This window comes from Xiphophorus maculatus, chromosome 16, assembly GCF_002775205.1.
Source record: "Xiphophorus maculatus strain JP 163 A chromosome 16, X_maculatus-5.0-male, whole genome shotgun sequence".
Classification (NCBI taxonomy): Eukaryota; Metazoa; Chordata; class Actinopteri; order Cyprinodontiformes; family Poeciliidae; genus Xiphophorus; species Xiphophorus maculatus.
Genome location: NC_036458.1, coordinates 19544446 through 19563316, shown reverse-complemented (window position 1 = coordinate 19563316; position 18871 = coordinate 19544446). Strand labels below are relative to the sequence as shown.

At 40.6% G+C, this 18871-nt stretch overlaps 1 protein-coding gene across 3 annotated transcripts; it reads right to left on the bottom strand.

The window, feature by feature from the left end:
* Positions 1-1305: 1305 nt before the first annotated feature.
* On the bottom strand, positions 1306-18502 carry LOC102232814 (transmembrane protein 184B-like). 3 transcript variants are annotated; one of them, XM_014470345.2, is made up of 10 exons: positions 18061-18502; positions 14145-14378; positions 10902-11067; positions 7195-7285; positions 7003-7078; positions 6833-6924; positions 6494-6663; positions 5276-5470; positions 5016-5042; positions 1306-4118 (listed from the first exon to the last, which is right to left on the bottom strand). In XM_014470345.2, exons 2-10 carry the CDS (start codon positions 14376-14378, stop codon positions 3889-3891), a joined length of 1281 nt encoding a protein of 426 aa, XP_014325831.1. In that variant the 5' UTR covers positions 18061-18502; the 3' UTR covers positions 1306-3888. The 3 variants fall into 3 exon arrangements, 2 of the variants coding, with proteins under 2 accessions (XP_014325831.1, XP_023205124.1); XM_023349356.1 differs by lacking the exon at positions 5016-5042; XR_002754161.1 differs by having other exon boundaries at positions 4046-4118; positions 5016-5470.
* Positions 18503-18871: the final 369 nt, after the last annotated feature.

The following is an 18871-nucleotide window of genomic DNA, read 5'->3' as shown; positions in this document are numbered from 1 at the left end:
AAAAGCAATTAACATGAGTCAAGATGGCTGCAATGATTAATAAAAATATGAAGTTTAGGCAAAGGAGTGATTGAGGAAGAGCTGAAGACGGTAAGATGATTAAAAACTTCTACAGCTACAGCTAAGTCCTCAGCTTATTAACCAGAGGTTCACAATCCGAACAATGACGGGGAAACTTTAGAAAATATGCCGATTAATCTACTTTCAACACACATGTGGTCTGAACGGAAATGTCTTTCGTCAGACGTTCAGCCCTTCATCTGGAAGAAAAGAAAAACATATTTGGCCCTCTTTAGCCAAAAATGATTAGCATAATCTAATGCAACCCAGTAGTTACGTTTTCAATCTGTTTGTCCACCAGATGGCGCCACTTTCCCCTAAGCTGAAATATGCAACAAAATTATGCACGTTTCTCTGCTGTGGGCCAGGATGAAATGCTACAGAAACAAACACGCACACACACAAAGATATATACATAATTTCATTTTAGGAGGCTTATTTCTCTTTTTATGTTAACGTAACAATTGAGCCATGTCTGACAGAAGCTGTTTAAAGTTATTTTACTAGAAATTGTGGCAACTTTTTTGTTCTTAATGGTTGATGTTTGGATTTTAGAAAAAAAAATTAAGAGTTGACATTACCTTTTGTGCATTGGTGTTAAATAGAGATACAATTAACTAAATAGACTGTTATTATAGCTAGGTCTAAAGTGGCCCTAAAACAACTCACTATGTCGTGTTTTTGCTAAACTGAACGGTGGTGATGATGAATAAGCTAGATCTGAGAACTGGGACGGTGCAGTTTGCTCCAAATGCCTCCCAGGACATTTCCGATGACACTGGTACCACAGGGCCCGGCTTTTCAAGTCCAGCAACAAGAAACAGACTTTAAAGGGGGAGAACAGGGCAGCGGTTCAGAAACATTCTAGAAGTAGACATGTCTGGTGTGCAAAGAGCGCCTAGCAAAAGTTTGCTGCAACAAACTTTGTGTTTTTATTTGCATTTTGTGATGGACCAACACAAAGTAGACCCCAATTATTAAGTTAAATATTATTAGACATTTATAAGCTTCTTATTTACAGAACGCATTAATATTATCTCAGCAATTCCACCTCATTTTTCACTAACTTGAGCAACTTCCATCTACTCTAGTTTAAAAGCTACAACACTCAAGACTCTTCAAACCTGCTGTGATTGGCTGAATATTGCCCAACATGTTGGAAATGTGGAGCAATCACTACACTACATAATGTCACAGATTGTTGAAATGATTTGTCTACAGTTGAAAAATATCTTAGGAAAAGCATAATTTTTTTCCCCATATTTCCTTTATTTGCTTTCCAACATCAACTGAAGTCAACGTAGCATCGAAACAAATAACCAATATACATATTAAAAAGTTTTTTAACCAAAAAACGTCAGCAAATATAAAAGTGAAACAACTCGATGCTAAAATATTCAAACAGAACACTACTGAGCAACTCCTCACTCATTCATCCCCTACAAAAATCGCACAGTGCTTTATATACACAATTAATGAAGCTGCCAGATTTGTGACAGACTTAATACATAAATTAAAAAACTATTTTATAGTGTTTTAAAGATTCTACAGCCAGATAAAATATTAACTGAGTGATTAAGTTTATGGATTGAGTTCACTGAAGACTTAATAGAAGGAGACACAAGCAATGCAATCACACAAATCATAACCTTAAGAAATACGAGTTACAGCCAACAACTGCAAAACTGCTGAAGCAAAAAAAATATTCTGTGGTATAAAAAAAATCAAAAGTAATAACAGGGATGTCCTGATCAGGACTTTTTTGGGGGGCTCCAATACAGATTGGAGTTATTTTATCACAATTAGCTCCCAGTGGTTTCAAATACTATATTATCCCTTTTCTGGGTAATTACAAATATTTGATCTCATCTCTAAAGATTAGTGTCAAGACATAAAACGACTATCCTCTATGAGCTGACATATTAGTTGTTGAAATAGTAGGATAACGCTAGCTACAGCTAGCGTCACTCACTAGCTTCGTTTCATTACAAATGTGCAAAACTTTTTTTGCTAATTTAAAAAAAACAAAAAACTTTTGCAATTGCGGTGTTTCCGTTAGACAAGAAACGTAATTAAAATCACAGCGCGCCACAATCCACTTACCGCTTCCTGTCGTCTCCTTCGTCTTTTCCGCCAGTAGTAACATCCGGCTGTTTCCTGCGATTCGGAAAAAGTGTTTCTGTTGCATTTTTGTGAAATACGCTAATTTCATCCCAGTGCAAAAAAACCCATTTTATCAAAAAACTTGAGTTTTTAAAAAATCTTAAAATTCACTATTAAGCGCATTTATACGGTCAATGGAAACGCAGCTACTGTGAATATTACTGTAAACATAAGAGATGCTTGATTTGTGAGGGGAACCCCGTTACTTCGACTAGTCCCATTTTGCGAACTGGCAACATGAGCATAGGCTGTGGATTTTAATAACTCAGGAAAATAACAAGTAGTGTAGTCGGGTTTAGTTCAGACTCAAATTAAAAATGTGACACTGCATCAGATCAGGACATCCCCAAAAATAATAAAGTTCTCATTAAAATTTCCACCTTCACTGAAACGGTTCATTCATATGAGCTGCACTATGAGGTATTTTGTTTTTGTCTGCAACAATTTTATACCTAAAATATGATTGGATTATGCATTCATAAAACATAAGGCTTGACCAACACCGGCGACTAATGGCTGAAATGGAAACGTTTTCATCATGTTCTGGAGAAAGGTCATTAAAGCCAGCAGAGGACAGCAAAAACACCAGAAATCACGATTTTCCTGCTGAGACACATTTCTCTTAACACCTTCCAACGACAAAAAAAAAAAAAAAAAAAAAAAAAAAAGTAAAAATCCACGTGTTGTCATGACTATCAACTCCGTTAAAGTTAAAGCCTTTCCTTTATCCAAAAGTAGTTGCGTCTGAAATGCGCTGCGATGGAGATGCAGTAACATGTGGGAACCACCAGGGGGCAGCAGGCTCGGTGCTTAACTTGACGGCATCAATCAGAAGATTACAGAGTCCAGCATATCACAGCTGGGGCAGCTCAGCAGGAAGCATGGCTTCTTCGGTAATCTGTAATCTGCGTGGGCGTCGTACTTCCGGTCCCCGCCCCCCCTAACCCCCGCCCACGCCAAGTCAAAACAAAACAATCTCTCCTACAGCTGTCCTGTCTGGGCGGACAGCTGGGCTCACTGTCACTGCGTCTCATCAAACAAACCTACAATAATAACAAAGTATATCCACAATATATCTGACATACATTTCTCAAATAGTGTGTTAATAATGCGTTGTACACAAAGCATGACATATAAAAATTATTTATAATAATAAAAAAGAACACACCTAAAGCCAGCAGATTGAATCTCCGTACCTTTCTCTATAAAGCAACTCTACGCTTAAAAATCAGAGGAGCTCAGATTTCTCTCTCTCTCTTTTTTTTTTTTTTGGCAATGTTCAGAAAAGAAACCAACAAAAGCAAAAAACTAAGAGAGCTGTGTGTTTTAGATGAAGATGGCACTTATTTTCTCTGCTGTACCATCTAAAGTGCATTAACCAGATGCTATAAGCAGGCGCGGTTATTTAGTACTAACCCATATTCTGATATATGCAGACATTTAGCTAGCATCTGTAACCGTAACAACCACAGCTGCTATATGACATCGCCACGAGTAACAAGTCGGCCTTCAAAAAGCCTGGGATGGTCCCTCTGTGACGCCTCCGGTCGCCACGGTTTCCGACCAGAGCTGTCGCTCTCATCCGGAATGGAAACTAAAAAAAAAAAAAAAAAAAAAAACACCGCTGAAAGTTAAGGCTTGAGTAAAACGTCAGGAGGTCGGAGGTCAGAACTCGTCGTCGGAGCTCAGCAGGAGGGTTTTCTCGTTGTCGCCGCGGGCGCTGAGGTTGCTGTGGCTGCGGGACAGGGACGGCCCCCCGCCGCGCTCCAGCGTGGACTGCTGGGTGTACTGCTGGTAGGCCGGGGAGAAGTTGTGGATGGCGTCCTGGACCATGTCCCCCGGGTTCATGGTCTCCTTCAGGCTGCTGGAGATGCTCTTCATCGGAGCGCCGCGACCTGCAGGGCGAGGCGGGAAAACGACTCAACGCCGGGCGAGACGTGATGGAGGGGGGGGGGGCAGATGAGTGACAAAAAAGAACAACAACAAAAAAAAAGGCCTCGTTTTGCAAAGAAATATTTGTAAAATGCGCAAAAGGATTAAAAAAACAGAACAGTTCAAACACAAAGCAGCTGAAAATCCTGCCTGTGCTGATTCCAGTCTTAACGCTCAAATCTTTCACTTTGTGATCAAAAGTAAATGTCAAAGTTGACATGTTTGTCTTTTTGTTTTTTTTTTTGGAGGTAAAAGCGGCAACCATTTCAATCCGAAGGACAGATTTAGCCCTCGGTTCCGCTGAATAAAATTAGTTTGGACACTTAAATGTTGCATTTTTTTAGTACATTTGTTTTAATTCTTTAATTCAAGAACTAGATTTTACTTATATGTTGGGAAAAACATTTACTTTTATAGCATATCTATAAAAAATTGTAATAAGATGTAATTTAATCCCCAATTAAAAAAATAATAACTACAGGCAAAAAGAGCAGATTTCCAAATTATATTTTGGAAATTCGGTTGAAAAATAAAAAACGCATTTTAAAAAGTGCTAAAAGAAGCATTTCTATGACCTTAATTTTTAAATCTTTTGAATTGAGCATAGCTTAAATAAAAGTAGTTTTGTAAGCATTTAGTCTGCAGGACGATGCTCCTTACAGGGAGAGGAAAACCAAGAAAAACAGACTGAACTCAGTTTTACAAACGCATATCGAAAGCAATAAAGACGGCGCGTTTGAAATGGTGAAATAATATCACAGAATGATCACAGACAAAGCAATGAATCACTAACCACAGTTAAATCAGCCTGCTGAGACACAATGCTGGGAGGGGAAAAGACGAGACAGAGGCAGACCTACCGTATTGTCCATAGATGGGAAACGAGCCTTTAAGTGCAGCAGAACGAGGAGCAGAGAAAGAGAGAAGGAACAAAAGAAAGTCAGGGTGAAAAGAGCGGCAGAGCAAACAGGAGGAGAAAAGGAGAGCGAGTGTTAACAGTTCGTTGAGTTATGGACAGGAGTCAAAGTGAGAAGCGGGGAGAGGTCGGTCCTGTCCCGAGCCGCGGCGTGCCGAGCCTGAGTCAGGAGGAGTTCGAACGGAGACGGATCCCCCACCCTACCGTACGAGTCCAGCCTCTTGTCCATGTAGACCCTGTAGGTGAAGGCGTGGCGCAGAGCCACGGCGGCGAAGAACATCTCGATGCAGATGATGAAGTTCTGGTAGCCGGCGGCGACCGTTCCCTCCCCCACGGAGAAGTCGGCGGAGTTGATCTGAGGGATGGCGCCGCATTTCTCCAGGATGGCCAGCAGCATGCCTGCGTCGAAAACAAACAGGCCAAGGAGAAGGTTTGACCTGCTGAGGTTACAGACGCTGATGAGCGTAAAAATGTTGTGGTTCACTATTAATGATTTTTCTGAGCCACTTTTCCCCCGGTGGGGGATATTTATCCAAAATAAAAGCACAATAACGACCAGATCCATGACAGGACGGTGGGAAGCTAAAGCTAGCTTTAGCTTCATGAACTTTTCTGATGTGCTTTGGCCAAACAAAGAAAGCTCCACCACTCAGCAAGTTGTTTTTCCCCTTCCTGAAGTTACTTTATGCACTCATTGGAAGATTAATAAATGTTTTAGTCTTCGTCGGGAGGCTTTAAATAATGCAGAAATATTACCGGGCTTTTCTTTTTCCAGATTTATTCCTCGACCTGAATCTGTCTCTCAGGCCTGCTGCACGTGGCTTCAACCACAAACGTGATCAGCAACATTTTCTGGTTAAGTTTTTATTTTTTAGAACAACAAACAAATCAGCCAGAGCTCAGTGGCACAAAAAAAACTTTAAATATTGAAGCAAATGTGTAAATTGGTGGGAAAAAGTGATAAATTAATATTAAGATACTGAATTTTAGGTTGAAAGGCAGCGATTTGAAAATTTGGGCCGATATCAAAAACCGATATTAATTCTCCTACCCTAATCAACAAGACAGGAATCAATATTAGTTATTAACATTTGCTAAGATTTACCTACTTAATAAACATGGCTATGTACATCCCTATTTGAAAAAGCTTTTATTACATTTAGGGATGCACAATATATCGGCACCAACATCGGTATCGGCCGATATCAGTCTTTTTTTAAATTATAACATCAATCCGATAAATAAAGCTGGGCCGAGATTAACAGCTGACATTTATTTCCATCTTGTTATCGTTTATTTCTCGAGACGGTACGAAATATCAGTAAATATCGTTATCGGCCACAACCGCAACGTTATCGTACATCGGCAGAAATCTCCACATCCGTCCGTCTGCAGTAACATTTCTGCTGACTCTGTTCTCACCCTGCCAGAAGGAGAGGAAGATGACCGACTTCACCATGAAGAACTTGAGCACGGGGCTGTAGGGGACGAGCAGCTCGCGCGTTGCAAAGTAGAAGAGGAAGAGCGCGTAGAGCGACAAGCTGACAGAGATGTTGTAGATGATGGTGACGTACAGGTAGCCGCTGGCCACGCTGGAGAGCAGAAACACGGGGAGGGAACAGTCCGATGAATGAACACACAAACTGAGGCGACCCAGTGATGAACTTGGTTTGAGGCTTTGCGGTATAAAATATTACGTTTATCAAAACACTTTGGGTATTGAGTATTTTCGTGCGAGCGCGTTTTGTGGCCGACTCTTACTTGAAGTCTCCGTCTTTGTACTTCCCAAAGGCCTGAAGAATGACGGTGATGACCGCCATCAGAGGTTTGACCACGCAGAACTGGAGAGTGGCCTGAGGGAGCAGGAGAGGACGGTGACCGATGGCGTTTAATGGACAGGGTTGACTCTCACATTATGCAGCAAATGATACCTGCTTGCAAAACCTGAGGAAACCAATGGAGTAGGCCTTTCCCCACAGACAGCAGGTCCCGTACATGCAGCTTGACCTATGGGAGGGCACAGGTCAACACAGGATGAGTTCATGTTTTTAGGGTCATCTTCATGTAAAATAGGAGAAGTGAACATTAAACTGACAGCTAAGCTAGTAGCAAATGAAACTTACTCGATGGGTTTCCCTCTGATTTCAGCCATGATGGCGCTCTCTCCTCCCAGATATTCATAACACAAACTCAGGAAGTTGTAGATGACAAACGCTGGAAAGGGAGGAGAATAAAAACATGTTATTTTTCAATGTAAACTACCCTTTTTATTAAGACCTTTAAAAATAACTGGATTTATTCTTTGGAAAACAAAGCGATTGCTCAGTTATGAAATCTCCACAGTGCCTGACACCTCTCTCATAATTGCAGCTCTGTTTTGCAGATTCTGCCAGGTTCCGAGTTGGAAACGAATCCCACCCATCTGCTGGTTTTGTCTGTGCATAAATACTAAAAAGCCGGTCTCTAGTGTGGCAGTGGATCAGCGTGATAAGAGGGGACCTCTGGGAACCCTGTTCATGGAAAACAAACTCCTGGGAGAGCTGGTGTTCGTGGAACGCAGCCACAGTACAGAGAAAATAATGCTGATGTCATGCGCAGGCTTGTTCAGGCGCCATATTGTATTCCTGCTTGGTGCACGTGTGTCTTTTGCAGGCACAGACCCTGGACTTCAGGTGCAACACTAAGATTTTAATGGATTTGAGTATTTCTGTTGTTTATACAACCTATCAGCTGTAAATGTTTCTGGGTATGTTTATGTATTATATAGAGCGTTTTATGTCACTGCACTGTTGGTTTTTATGTGTTTTAATTTTAATTTTGATCTTTATTTGTTTAATCTTGTGATTGTGCAGCACTTTGGTCAGTGGTACTGTTTTAAAGTGCTATATAAATAAACTTGCCTTGCCTTGCCTTGCCTAAAAAAACAACAACAAAAAAACTCGGCTCCCGTTGAGCCAAATAAAAATGGCCTGCCGGGAAGTATGTTTTGGGTTGAAACGATTAATCGGATTCATCGTGATTAATCAATTATTGACAACTAATTTAGTATTCGATTAATCTTCAACTGGAGTATACAGACTTGGCAAAAGGCCATTTGCTGAAAGAGCAAATCAGTAATTATGCCAAAACTGTAAAAATGACATAAGCGTTTTGCGTTTTAGACAAAAGAAATCTTTCTTTTATCTTCACCTGCTTCAAATTTTGTAAAAAAGAAAATCTCCTATCAACTTTTTTTTGTCATTCCCTCATTCAACCATACCTGGAGTGTTGCTTAAATGAAAAATCTACAGTGTGCCAATTTTTAAAAAATCTGTTTAATCGATTAATTGTCAGAATAATGAGTAGATTAATCGATAGCTAAAATGTATTTGAGACTTTTAGCATCTTGCAGAAACCCTGAATGCGGTCGGAAGTAAAGAGGTAGTTAGACGTTCGGTTCTCAAGCAGTCCGTCCATGTTGTGTTTAAAAGCCTGCAGCCGGCTGGCGACCGTTATGCTGCTTGAGCAAACATGTCAGGCACTATCTGCTGTTGTGTCTTTCCAGTCAGGCTGCAAAACACCTAAAGCCAACATAAACATCTAATTTTGGGTAACGGCCCTTTTGCAGAGAAGCAGATAAACGTGGAAGCGATGCCTGCTCCCCCTGGTGGAACCCACAGATGCCGGCTCCCCTCTGTCTGCGCTCTGTCTTTTAATTTTACTGTCCAAAGTGGCTGAGCTCAACTCTGTAGCGCAGTGAAAACACTCGCCAGAGCACAGTCAGCAGCAGCAGCAGCAGCACAGAGCTGGCTTTGTTAAGAGTTGCATAATCACAGATGCCGTGTTTTTCCCTCTAGAATGAACTCAGACCTTGTAGCTTGAATAGGTCAAGCAGTGCATGAAAGCAAAACGTTAATGCAAACGCTCAGGCGAAAATTCCCAAGAGGAATAATCGCAATAGTGCATAAAACAATCCACTTTTCTTCAGATTGTCATGTGATTGTTAATATATATGAAATGCTTCATGTTGCATATTAAAATGGAGAACAGAAACACATGAGGCGAGTCTAAACCACAGTTGTTTTCAGGTGTTGGTGGAAGAGAAGCCCCCTGCAGGTTTAGAGCTGTCAGTGATCCGTATTGCTCCTTATGACTTACGCATGTTTTTTTCAGCGAGCCAAAAAGTTGTCCTGTTCCAGCTTTGAGAATTTTCTGACACTAAGATCACTGTAGGATCTAAAATACGACCCTGCAGTCACAGCTTATAAAAACCAGACTCTGTTTGGGATAAAACTTCCAGGTGCAGCGGATGTTTCTGGGATGATCTTTTATGGTGAGTTGCAGGACCTGCTTCGTGTCACTGCTCAGTTCCTGCACCCCCATTAATCTAAGTATTCACTTTCACCATAGCAGGACAAAACAGCACATTTTCCTGGACAGATCAAGTGTCAACCTCCAAAATTTATCAAAACTACAAGTTCTAAAATTGTTTCAGAATACGCTTGCGATAACGAGGAAGCACTATAAATAAACTTGAATGACTAGCGAAACAGATGCAAATAGAAAATTCTGCAACCACAAGAAACAGAAGCAAAGACAACAGCAAGTATAAAACGCTGCAAACTCGCTCCACCAAGTGGAAGTCCTCCAGACCACTAGGGGTTGTCTAGAGTCATTAATGTTACCTATGTAGATACGCTGCTGTTCTACAGTTCCTGTGCTACGTTCTGAAGGACTGTGTGTTTGAAAACGTCCCAAAGTATAACGCATTTTTTCTTCCTTCCTCCAACTTTCTTCAAAACATCTCAACTTCACCGAGGGTCTGATACCGTATGATTTGGTGGTCGACTCCCCCTAGTGGTCTGGAGGACTTCTGTTTTGTGGCGTGAGTTTGCAGCGATTTATACTTGCTGCTGTTTTTGCTATTTTCCTTTTTTGCTTCTATTTGTTCTGGTTGCAGAATGTTTTATTTAAATTTGTTTCGCTAGTTTGTCAAGTTTATTTGTAGCGTACATTTCAGCAACAAGGCAGTTCAAGGTGTTTTACACCACAAAAACATTAAACAATTATGAAACAAGCAATAAACATCACTTTTTTTCCCCCAAATTGCATCATCAAAATCATTGTGCAAATACACATGAAACATATTGTTCTATCTTCTAGTAATTCTGAATCAAAGGCAAACAGGTTGTGTTTTAGCATTAATTTAAAGGAACTCAGTATTTCAGCGGTTTTGTCGTTTTTGGAAGTTTGTTCCAGATTAGAGGAGCATAGAAGCTGAATGCTGCTTCTCCGTGTTTGGTTCTGGTCCTGGGAAGCAGCGCAGACCAGAACCAGAAGACCTAAGCGGTCTTCTGGCTCCACTCGGGTCCCAGAATATCACTCAGGCAACAGGTCTTTAATGGTGTTGTTACTTGTCAATTCTGCTTATATTTTTTGTCTTTGTCTTTTACATTTGTTTTTTTTTTTTCTTCTTCCACTTCACAGTTATATTAATACAATTTTGTGTTTAATAATTTAACCATCGTCTGATGAGATTGACTGGACAAGTTATGATCAATCTGCCCAAAGGTGGGATCCTTTCTCAAGGATTTGTCCGTGTTCACACGGTTGCTAGGAAACTGGTTTCCCCCTCCTCTGCAATCCCAACAGGCCTTGGAGACGTGACAACAAAGATGGCAACCTTTGTAAACGAAGACATTACAAAGGCCATCTGCCACCAGGGTTTCACATAAATCCACACGGCCTCATTTCTAGCAGGAGACGCACTCTGAAACACTCAGCTGTTCATTCTGCCCTGACGTTTTTTTTGTCTACCGGGGTCAGCTTTGGGCTCTGGCTGTGTACCAACCTTCATAGCAGTCTCTGACTGTGTCGAAGTACACGTAATACTCCTCATTGGTGAAGAAAAGCAGGCTGAGCCAGGAGTCGAAGGCGTAGATGGGGACGATGAACAGGATCCTGACTATGTGTCTCTGCTCGTTTGGAGAGCTGTAGTAACGGAGGTGCATGTAGATCTAAGAAGATTTGGAGAGAAATAATAAGACAAACATTTTTACTCTGATATTTATACAAACTTAAGGTTTTGCAGGTAGTGCCTGAGTAAACAGCGGGGTGGCTGCAGTTTTCAGCAAGTTAAATTTAAGACCTTTTTAATGCCACCTTGAATAAAATTTAAGACCTGAAAGCTATAAATATAGTAGATGGTTGGGGGATTTATGCTATATTACAAGGGAAAATAGCAAAAACAGTGACATTTCTGGGGTCATTTGTGGCTCTTAGCAATGGCTCTGTGCTTCTCACATTGCATATGGCTCTCTACAGCCTTAACCCCATAGAGCCTAGCTTAGAATTAAAAAAAATAATAATACACCTAGCCTCACACAGGTTAGCAACATAAGTGAACCAGTGGCAAAGACGAAAGTTTGTACTTACCCATGATAAATGCAGAAAAGCTAGCTAGCAATGGTATATTAGCATTTAGCTAACGGTAGTTACAGAATGCAGTGAAGATGTCTGCGTGCAACTCAAATGTTTGACTCACAGAAAGGTCCCAAAAGAAAAAGAAAAAATTGTATGAGATTAAAAAGTTCTGCCATGACGCAATTTAAGACCTGTGACTAACACATTTAAGGCCATCTCACATTTTATTTTATGAATTTAAGATATTTTAAGGCTTTAATTTTAGATATATGAATTTCAGACTTTTTAAATCCCTTCCAGGGATAAACAAGAAGCAAAGGGTTAATTGCCTAGTAGTAATACGACACTGGGAGGAACCTAAGAACAAAGTGCAGTAACTGGGAAGACTGTCAGTCAGAGATCTCGGGTGTCTGTCTCACTGTTTTAAAAAGTTGTTATCGAAAACTGTAAACAAACCGAGCCCGGATCGATCACCCGACGACATCCGGGCCCTTAACCTAAACATGCATGCACCCAAAAGTGACGAAACGCAAACAACAGAGACAGTATGAAAGTCTTGAACGAGTAGCTCTGGTTTGTGTGAATCTAATGTTTTACTGTCTTTTTTTGGTTTTACAAACAAGCCGTTTGACACTAAACCCAACCTGCTGAAACCCGAATCTTCGCGGACAGTGTACACTTGCCGAACACGGACACTGGAGGCGCGTTAGCCGGCAGGATGCTTGCGTGTGAAACGACGTGTGGGGGGTTGTTTTTAGGAAAATGACACCAAGCTTTTATCACTCCTATTCAGAGCAGGAGACGGCAGGAACAACAGGATAATCATTCATCACTGTGACTCCTCTGCCTGTTCCATGCGGCCCCCTCATACCTCCTGCTTTTCCCTCTTTACACAATGTCCGCACCTATTGCTCTTCCCTCCACCCCCAGACCCTCACCTTGGATGCAGTGATGACAAGTGGGTGACCACACACCAAACGAGCTGGCCCATCTACACACATTGTTGCTAGGTGGCCTTGGGCTGAACGGGCACGCCCACAAACACGAGCAAAAGACACTCATCTCCTGATTATTGATGAGGTGCTAGTGGAGCACCTGTTGCCTGAGCGACAACAGCCTATTCTTTAACTCTGAATGTGAAGAGCATCGGCAAACAATGAGAGACAAGTAATCTAGCCTTCGGGGTATGACAGATCTGCAGGTCATAAAGGCACAATGAATGCAAACAAACAAACCGAGGCGTAATAAGCTCATCAGCAGAGCTAACACCGAACATAAAACATCTAGCCGCTTCAAAACAAACTGGAGATCTGGTGTAGACTTTGCAAATTTCGAAAGGTCTCGACTGCAAACAATATAACTTTTTTTTTTGTCAATTTTGAGAAATAGAAACACGATTCAGGTCGCTTTTGTTTTAAAAGTACATAGCAAAGTTTTAATCATTTCATTAAAAGCAAGACCTGCTGGATTCCTCACAAGAGAAGACAAAAAGGTCTGGTTATTGTAAGCAACGGTTTCCATTTTAAGATTTTAATTTGCTATAATTTTGCCGTGGTTAAAAATAAAAAGTCTCCATCTGCATCAACCACCTGAGCAAGAGGATGGCAAGTTTGTATCATTCTTGAATTGAAGTCATGGGCCGCACAAAATCACTGCAGATGCCGCAAATGGCCCCGGGGCCACACCTTGGACACCCCTCATCTCCAGGCAACAAAAGATTTTGGGTGTGCTCAGATGTTTAGTGTGTGTAAACATGAATACAAAGGTTAAATAAAATCTCTTTGATGGTTCCAGTAGCAGTTTCTGATACGAGTGAAGTGGGCAGACGCCCAGGGCGGCTCCTCCTGCAGGGCGGCATCATCTCCCACAGTATGAAACGATTCTGCAGCTAAACCTGTAGCCTGCCTCTTGCTTGAAAAGTAATTATCTTATTAAGAGTAAGACAGTTGTGCAAATTAACTGAAGTGCAATATAGTCTAACATGTCTTATTCAAAGAATTTGGATTGACAGTTGTGCAGTGAAATTTGTGTCTTCATCAAAATCCAACTGTATCACACATGATTATATAAATGATTATATAAATGTTGGACTAATGGTGCAATTTATTTCGATTTTGTACTTGTATACTTTTAGCTGCAAATACTGTGTGCCTTACTAACTGTGTTTACAGTACTATTCTTGTTTCTCCCCCCCAAAATTTCAAATATATATATAAATATATTTTATGCAAATCAGAAAATAACTGCCAACGTATGTTAAACAATTCCATTTTTGATGCGACACCACTTGGATATTTTCTGTTTGTTTTGTCTTTGTCTGAAATGTTTCCATTTTAATGTGCACCTCCTTTATTGTTTGTTTATTCTTATTTTTTACTGTTCTCTTACCTTTATTTTGTAGATCAATACCACTGATCTACAACAGGCTGTTAGCCTGTAATGTCTGTATTTTATGCACTGATTGGTGAATTAATAAATAAAAAATAAAAAGAATGAAAAAATACATATATTAAAAGAAACTTTGAGTGTGTCTCTGATGGTACGTGGTAACCTAAGTGATCCCACGGTGAAGGATGTTGGCCCAGGGCACCAAACAGGCTAGGACCGCCCCTGGACGGCACCTCCATCAGGGGGCCAAGGACGGATTTTGCTCAAAATGTCCGACTCTTACCTGGTGACACGTGATGAGAAGCGCAGTCCAGACGAAGAACCCGGAGATAATCTGGGCAGTGGACGTCATGAGGAAGAACGGCTCCTCCGGCCTGAACACAAGGGGGATGGGAGCCCAGGAGGAGTTGGACCCCTGAGGGGCCACGGTGGTCGGGATGCCCGGAGGAAGGCCATCGGGAGAGTCGCTTCCCAACCTCTCCGACAGGCGCTTGGCTCGCCACCAAAGCTGACTCATCTGTTCGGAGACAGTGGGGCCTCGTCAGTGATCATGCTTCATGCGATACAAATCAGCCCAAATTTGAGCGGTTTGTCTAAACGACTTATAAATCCCAAATCAAACAATGTCATGTGAAAATACAGCTGAACAGAACTACACAAGCCTGAGCTGTGACCTAAATCTGCAGCCAACATTCACTGATGTTAGAGAGAGAGAGAGACAGAGAGAGAGAGAGAGAGAGAGAGACGGGGAAAACAGCGAAAGTAGGACAGTGCACAGATCTAAAATGCAGAAGGCGTCGGGTGGATGTGACGTGAGATGAAGACCGAGGGGGTGAGAGGAGAGAATCATGGGAACGCAAAAAATAACAACAAATAAAAAAAAACAACACAAAGATATTAACATGAAACAAACTTAGATTGGTTATTTCTCTGCGCCGAGGGCAGGAAGAGGCGTGCTAAAGATAGAAACACCATAGAAACGAGTTTCTGCAGAGAGCAAAAATCAGCTCAAAACATGATCCACACCAGAAAACCTGTGACCACCTTCAATTATTTACATAGAAGCAAATAAATAAAGTGAAATAGGCGTCTCTAATTTTCGGTTTCGTTCCATAAACGCAGACAGAAAAGGTTCATAACAAATAATTTCACCACTGAGTTCATTAGAAAGTTTCGAACTATTCCAGAAGTAAACGCCCAAAACTTTGTAACCCGTTTTTAAGCAGGTTAGACGGATGGATGCAATAAGTTGCAGAAAATTTTTTTTTTTCAATACCTTTTTATTTTTTTCCACATACTTACAAAACACGTTTAGATGTTTCCCCTGACGGCTTTCACCGAGATCTTTGATGCGCGCCACCTATCCGCACAGCACTCAGACAAATGAAAGCCAGGGGGGCCAAACTTGAAAGCTCATCACATCAAAAAGACGCCCAACTTGGCCGACGCGCATCGCTCACCTTGACGACTACGTTTGGCGTCTCGGTGGCGTTTCCAGGAAGGTGGCGATCGACTCGTTCGCACTGAAAACTCATTTTCGTGATTACTGCCCGAGCCCTTCTGAGTAGAAGCTAAATATAGGCATCTGTGTGTGTGTGTGTGTGTGTGTGTACCCTGCGGTCATGAGTGACTCATGCCCCTTGCCTTGAGACTCAATAAGCTTGTGACAGTGCAGAAGCAGGGAGCACATTAGTAAGGAAGGATGGATGGAAGGTTGTAACAAATAAAACAGAAAACGAGGTTAGTTTAGAATTTAAAAGAAAACAAAAAATGTAGAAAAATCCCCATTTGATGCATCAATAACCTCCGTCACATTTGTAGCAGTCTCAAAAGCCTGTGTCATGTTTGTAGACTGAGAATGGCAGGAAGTAGATTTTTAAAAATGTATCCCTTTATAAACAAACAAAACTATTCCCCTGCATTTGCTGAGTCACCTGGATCCACAACCAGAGTCGATTCAATGAAATCTGACTCATTCCCACTATTTTTCATCCCCCATTATGAAAAAAATAAGAAAATGGGTGAATAAAATTTTTTTTATCATCATGTTCAACTACGGTTTTTTTCTTCAAACTTGTAAAGCATGAGAACAAATCTTTCTGGACAATAATTCGTTGCTCTGAGACCAGTTCCAACCAATATGTCAGTACCGCGCGTTCGCTCTCTCGAAGGCCAGTACACTTTAATTTTGTAAAGAACAGTTAATACCAGAACTGGAAGATAATGTAAATACCCAAAATAAAACGAACAGAACGGAAATAAAAAACAACCAAGAACCGAAACCGTAAATAAAGCAGCTTTTGACATCTCCGTAAACAAACTTCCTGTTCACAATCGACCGTCAGAATGGAAATGATCACGCTAATTTTAATTTATCATGTGATTAACATTCATATTCAATAAATGTGAATACGTGTGTTGTCAGATTAAAAGTACCCTCTGAAAACTGATAACCTTTAAGCATATATTAAACATACTTTTAATTAAGTACACATTCTTATTAAAAATTTTTTTTATTTATTTTTATCTCATGTAATATTATAATTTTAAATGTCACGTTTTCATTAACGGTAAGCTAAAAATCATTCTAATTTACAGAAATAAAGGCATCAATATAATGTGATAAAGTTCCTGAAATAAAGGGATATTTCAATAATATTCTTATTTATTAAATGGGTCTATATATCAAATCCATTTCTCTGCCAGATTGTTCAAGAAACTTGAGTTCAGGACAGATCAGATCATCTATTGTCGTCATTTTCAAACACCAGCCCTTTTTTCTGCATCGTCGTACTTCTCAATATGACCAACATGTATAATTTAGCGACTTGCCTTTGATTTTCTCCACACACTGGTTAAAAAAAAACAAGCAGCGGTCTGAACGTTTGCCACGGCCAACAAACTCCCTGAAAACCTGAGATGTGCTGAAAACGGTTAAATCTGGACTGAAGACATTTTTGTTTACAGCAGATTTCAACAAAACAAACCTGACCAATGAACCGCTTGTCTGATGAGTGATTAAACCATCAGATTTGGATTTCAATTTATATTCAGTTTTGACTTTTAAATCTGCATTTTGACAGTTGTTTCTCTGGACACGTTTGTGACATAGTAAGCTCCCTCTTTTAAAGCAAAAATGTATTTTCTTTTTGCTTTTCCTTTAAGCATTTTTGGATTTTTGCTGTATCAATAAACTTGCACAACTATTGATTAAATTACAAACATCGCTGAAGTTCATTATATCCATTCGGAGCTTCAAATCTGGACTAGATGAAGGTGTCCAAATGATGACAGATTGAATATAAACAGCGAGTTTTAAAGAGAGATTTTAAGGCTTTTTGTCTATTTCTTGATTCTAGTTTTCAAGCCAACAACAACAAATGCCTTCAACCTTATTTTGTAATATATTCAATAAAAATTTTTGTTAAATGAAAACGTGTTCCTCTCTAGTTTACAATAACCTAAGATGGTCTTAGATCATAGAAATCAACCTTAATGATCCTATAACGCCAATAAAACTTTCAAAAATTACAAACTGTGTTTTTGTGCAGAATAACTCAGTTGGTGTAGTTTTCAAACCGAACCCCCATGAAAATCCCCCCCTAAAAAAAACCTGAAATATTTTTTTGGTTTGTTTGTTTCACTGGTATAAAATAATCCACATAAAGTTGAATTATTTAACATACTTTAGTCTATAAATACAGCAGAATGGTCCTTTGAAATGAGAAAAGGAGAGATGGACAACAACCAGAGTGGGTTAATCTCTCGAATGAGATCCACGGACCACAGCAGCGCACCAACACCAGCTTGTAGCTCCAGGAACAGCTTACTGGTTCCCAGTGGGCCACAGAAAACAGAGAGGAGCAGCTCATCAATCCTGCTGACTTCATCCGAGGATAGGTTTCACAACACGGGTCGTACTTTGAGCTGCATGTCTTTGGTGTAAAGCAGCGCGTTGTCACAAGTGAATCTGCTGTCACGTCAGCAGGAATGAACAAAAATGATTTAACAACGCAGGCAACTAGAAACGCATACGTTACATGTACGTAAAATGGGGAGAGAAATAACAGCATTAATATTTATCCCTAAAGCTGATATTGATTTTGATGACGGATTCGGAAGTTGAGCGAGCTCGGAGATAAACCAAAGAAAACTAATATTTCCTGCTGAATGTCTCCGTGTTGCTAATGGAAGCTTACCTCCTTTGTAGATGTTTGAATCCAAGCATCAATTTAGCTCTTCATCTCCAGCTGAATGGTGAACCTTCACGAGTCCAAGCTAAAAGTTAAGTGGCTAACGGCTAATATCGAGTCGACAGCGAGCCACGTATGTAATCACTGCATTATTATCCGAGCACCGGAAGCTTCTCCCTCTCTTCCCATAAAAGCTGTGAAGTGTCGCCCGCTCGGCAGCTGATCCGCTCGCTGCTAGCTAGCGAGTAGCAAAGCTTCCCACCGCCCAAAGCCTCGCCTTACATGAAGAGGTAACTAAGAATTGAACTCGTGTTAGAGGCCCCACGCAAAAACGGTAGTAAAATGAAAGATAACTTTTTTTTTTTTTAGAACCAGTCCAAAACAGAGTGACCACAGACCGTTACTTCGCCCACATCATAAAGCTGTGTGTCAACAGCCGCTCGCTGGAACTCTGCTCCGAGAGCGCATGCGCGCCCAGTTTATGCTTGGTTACGTACAAGTTCTCAACACCACTCCCCTCCTCCTTCAACTTCCAGAGAACCACACGTTTTTAATGGCGAAGTATAGATTACACTTGTCAAATATTGCAAATTTCTTAGCTTTCCCCAAACAGTTAAAGTTCATATATATATATATAAATATATATATAAACGTCCTTATAAATTACGCCAACTATTTCTAATTAGTCGTGCTTTAAATAAAAGAGAAAACCCTGACCATAATGAAAGAAAAATAAAATCACCCATTTTGATGGCCAAATGGGTGGAAGACAGGACTGATAGTTAGGTAAAGGAACTGATGGAATGGACTGACAGGT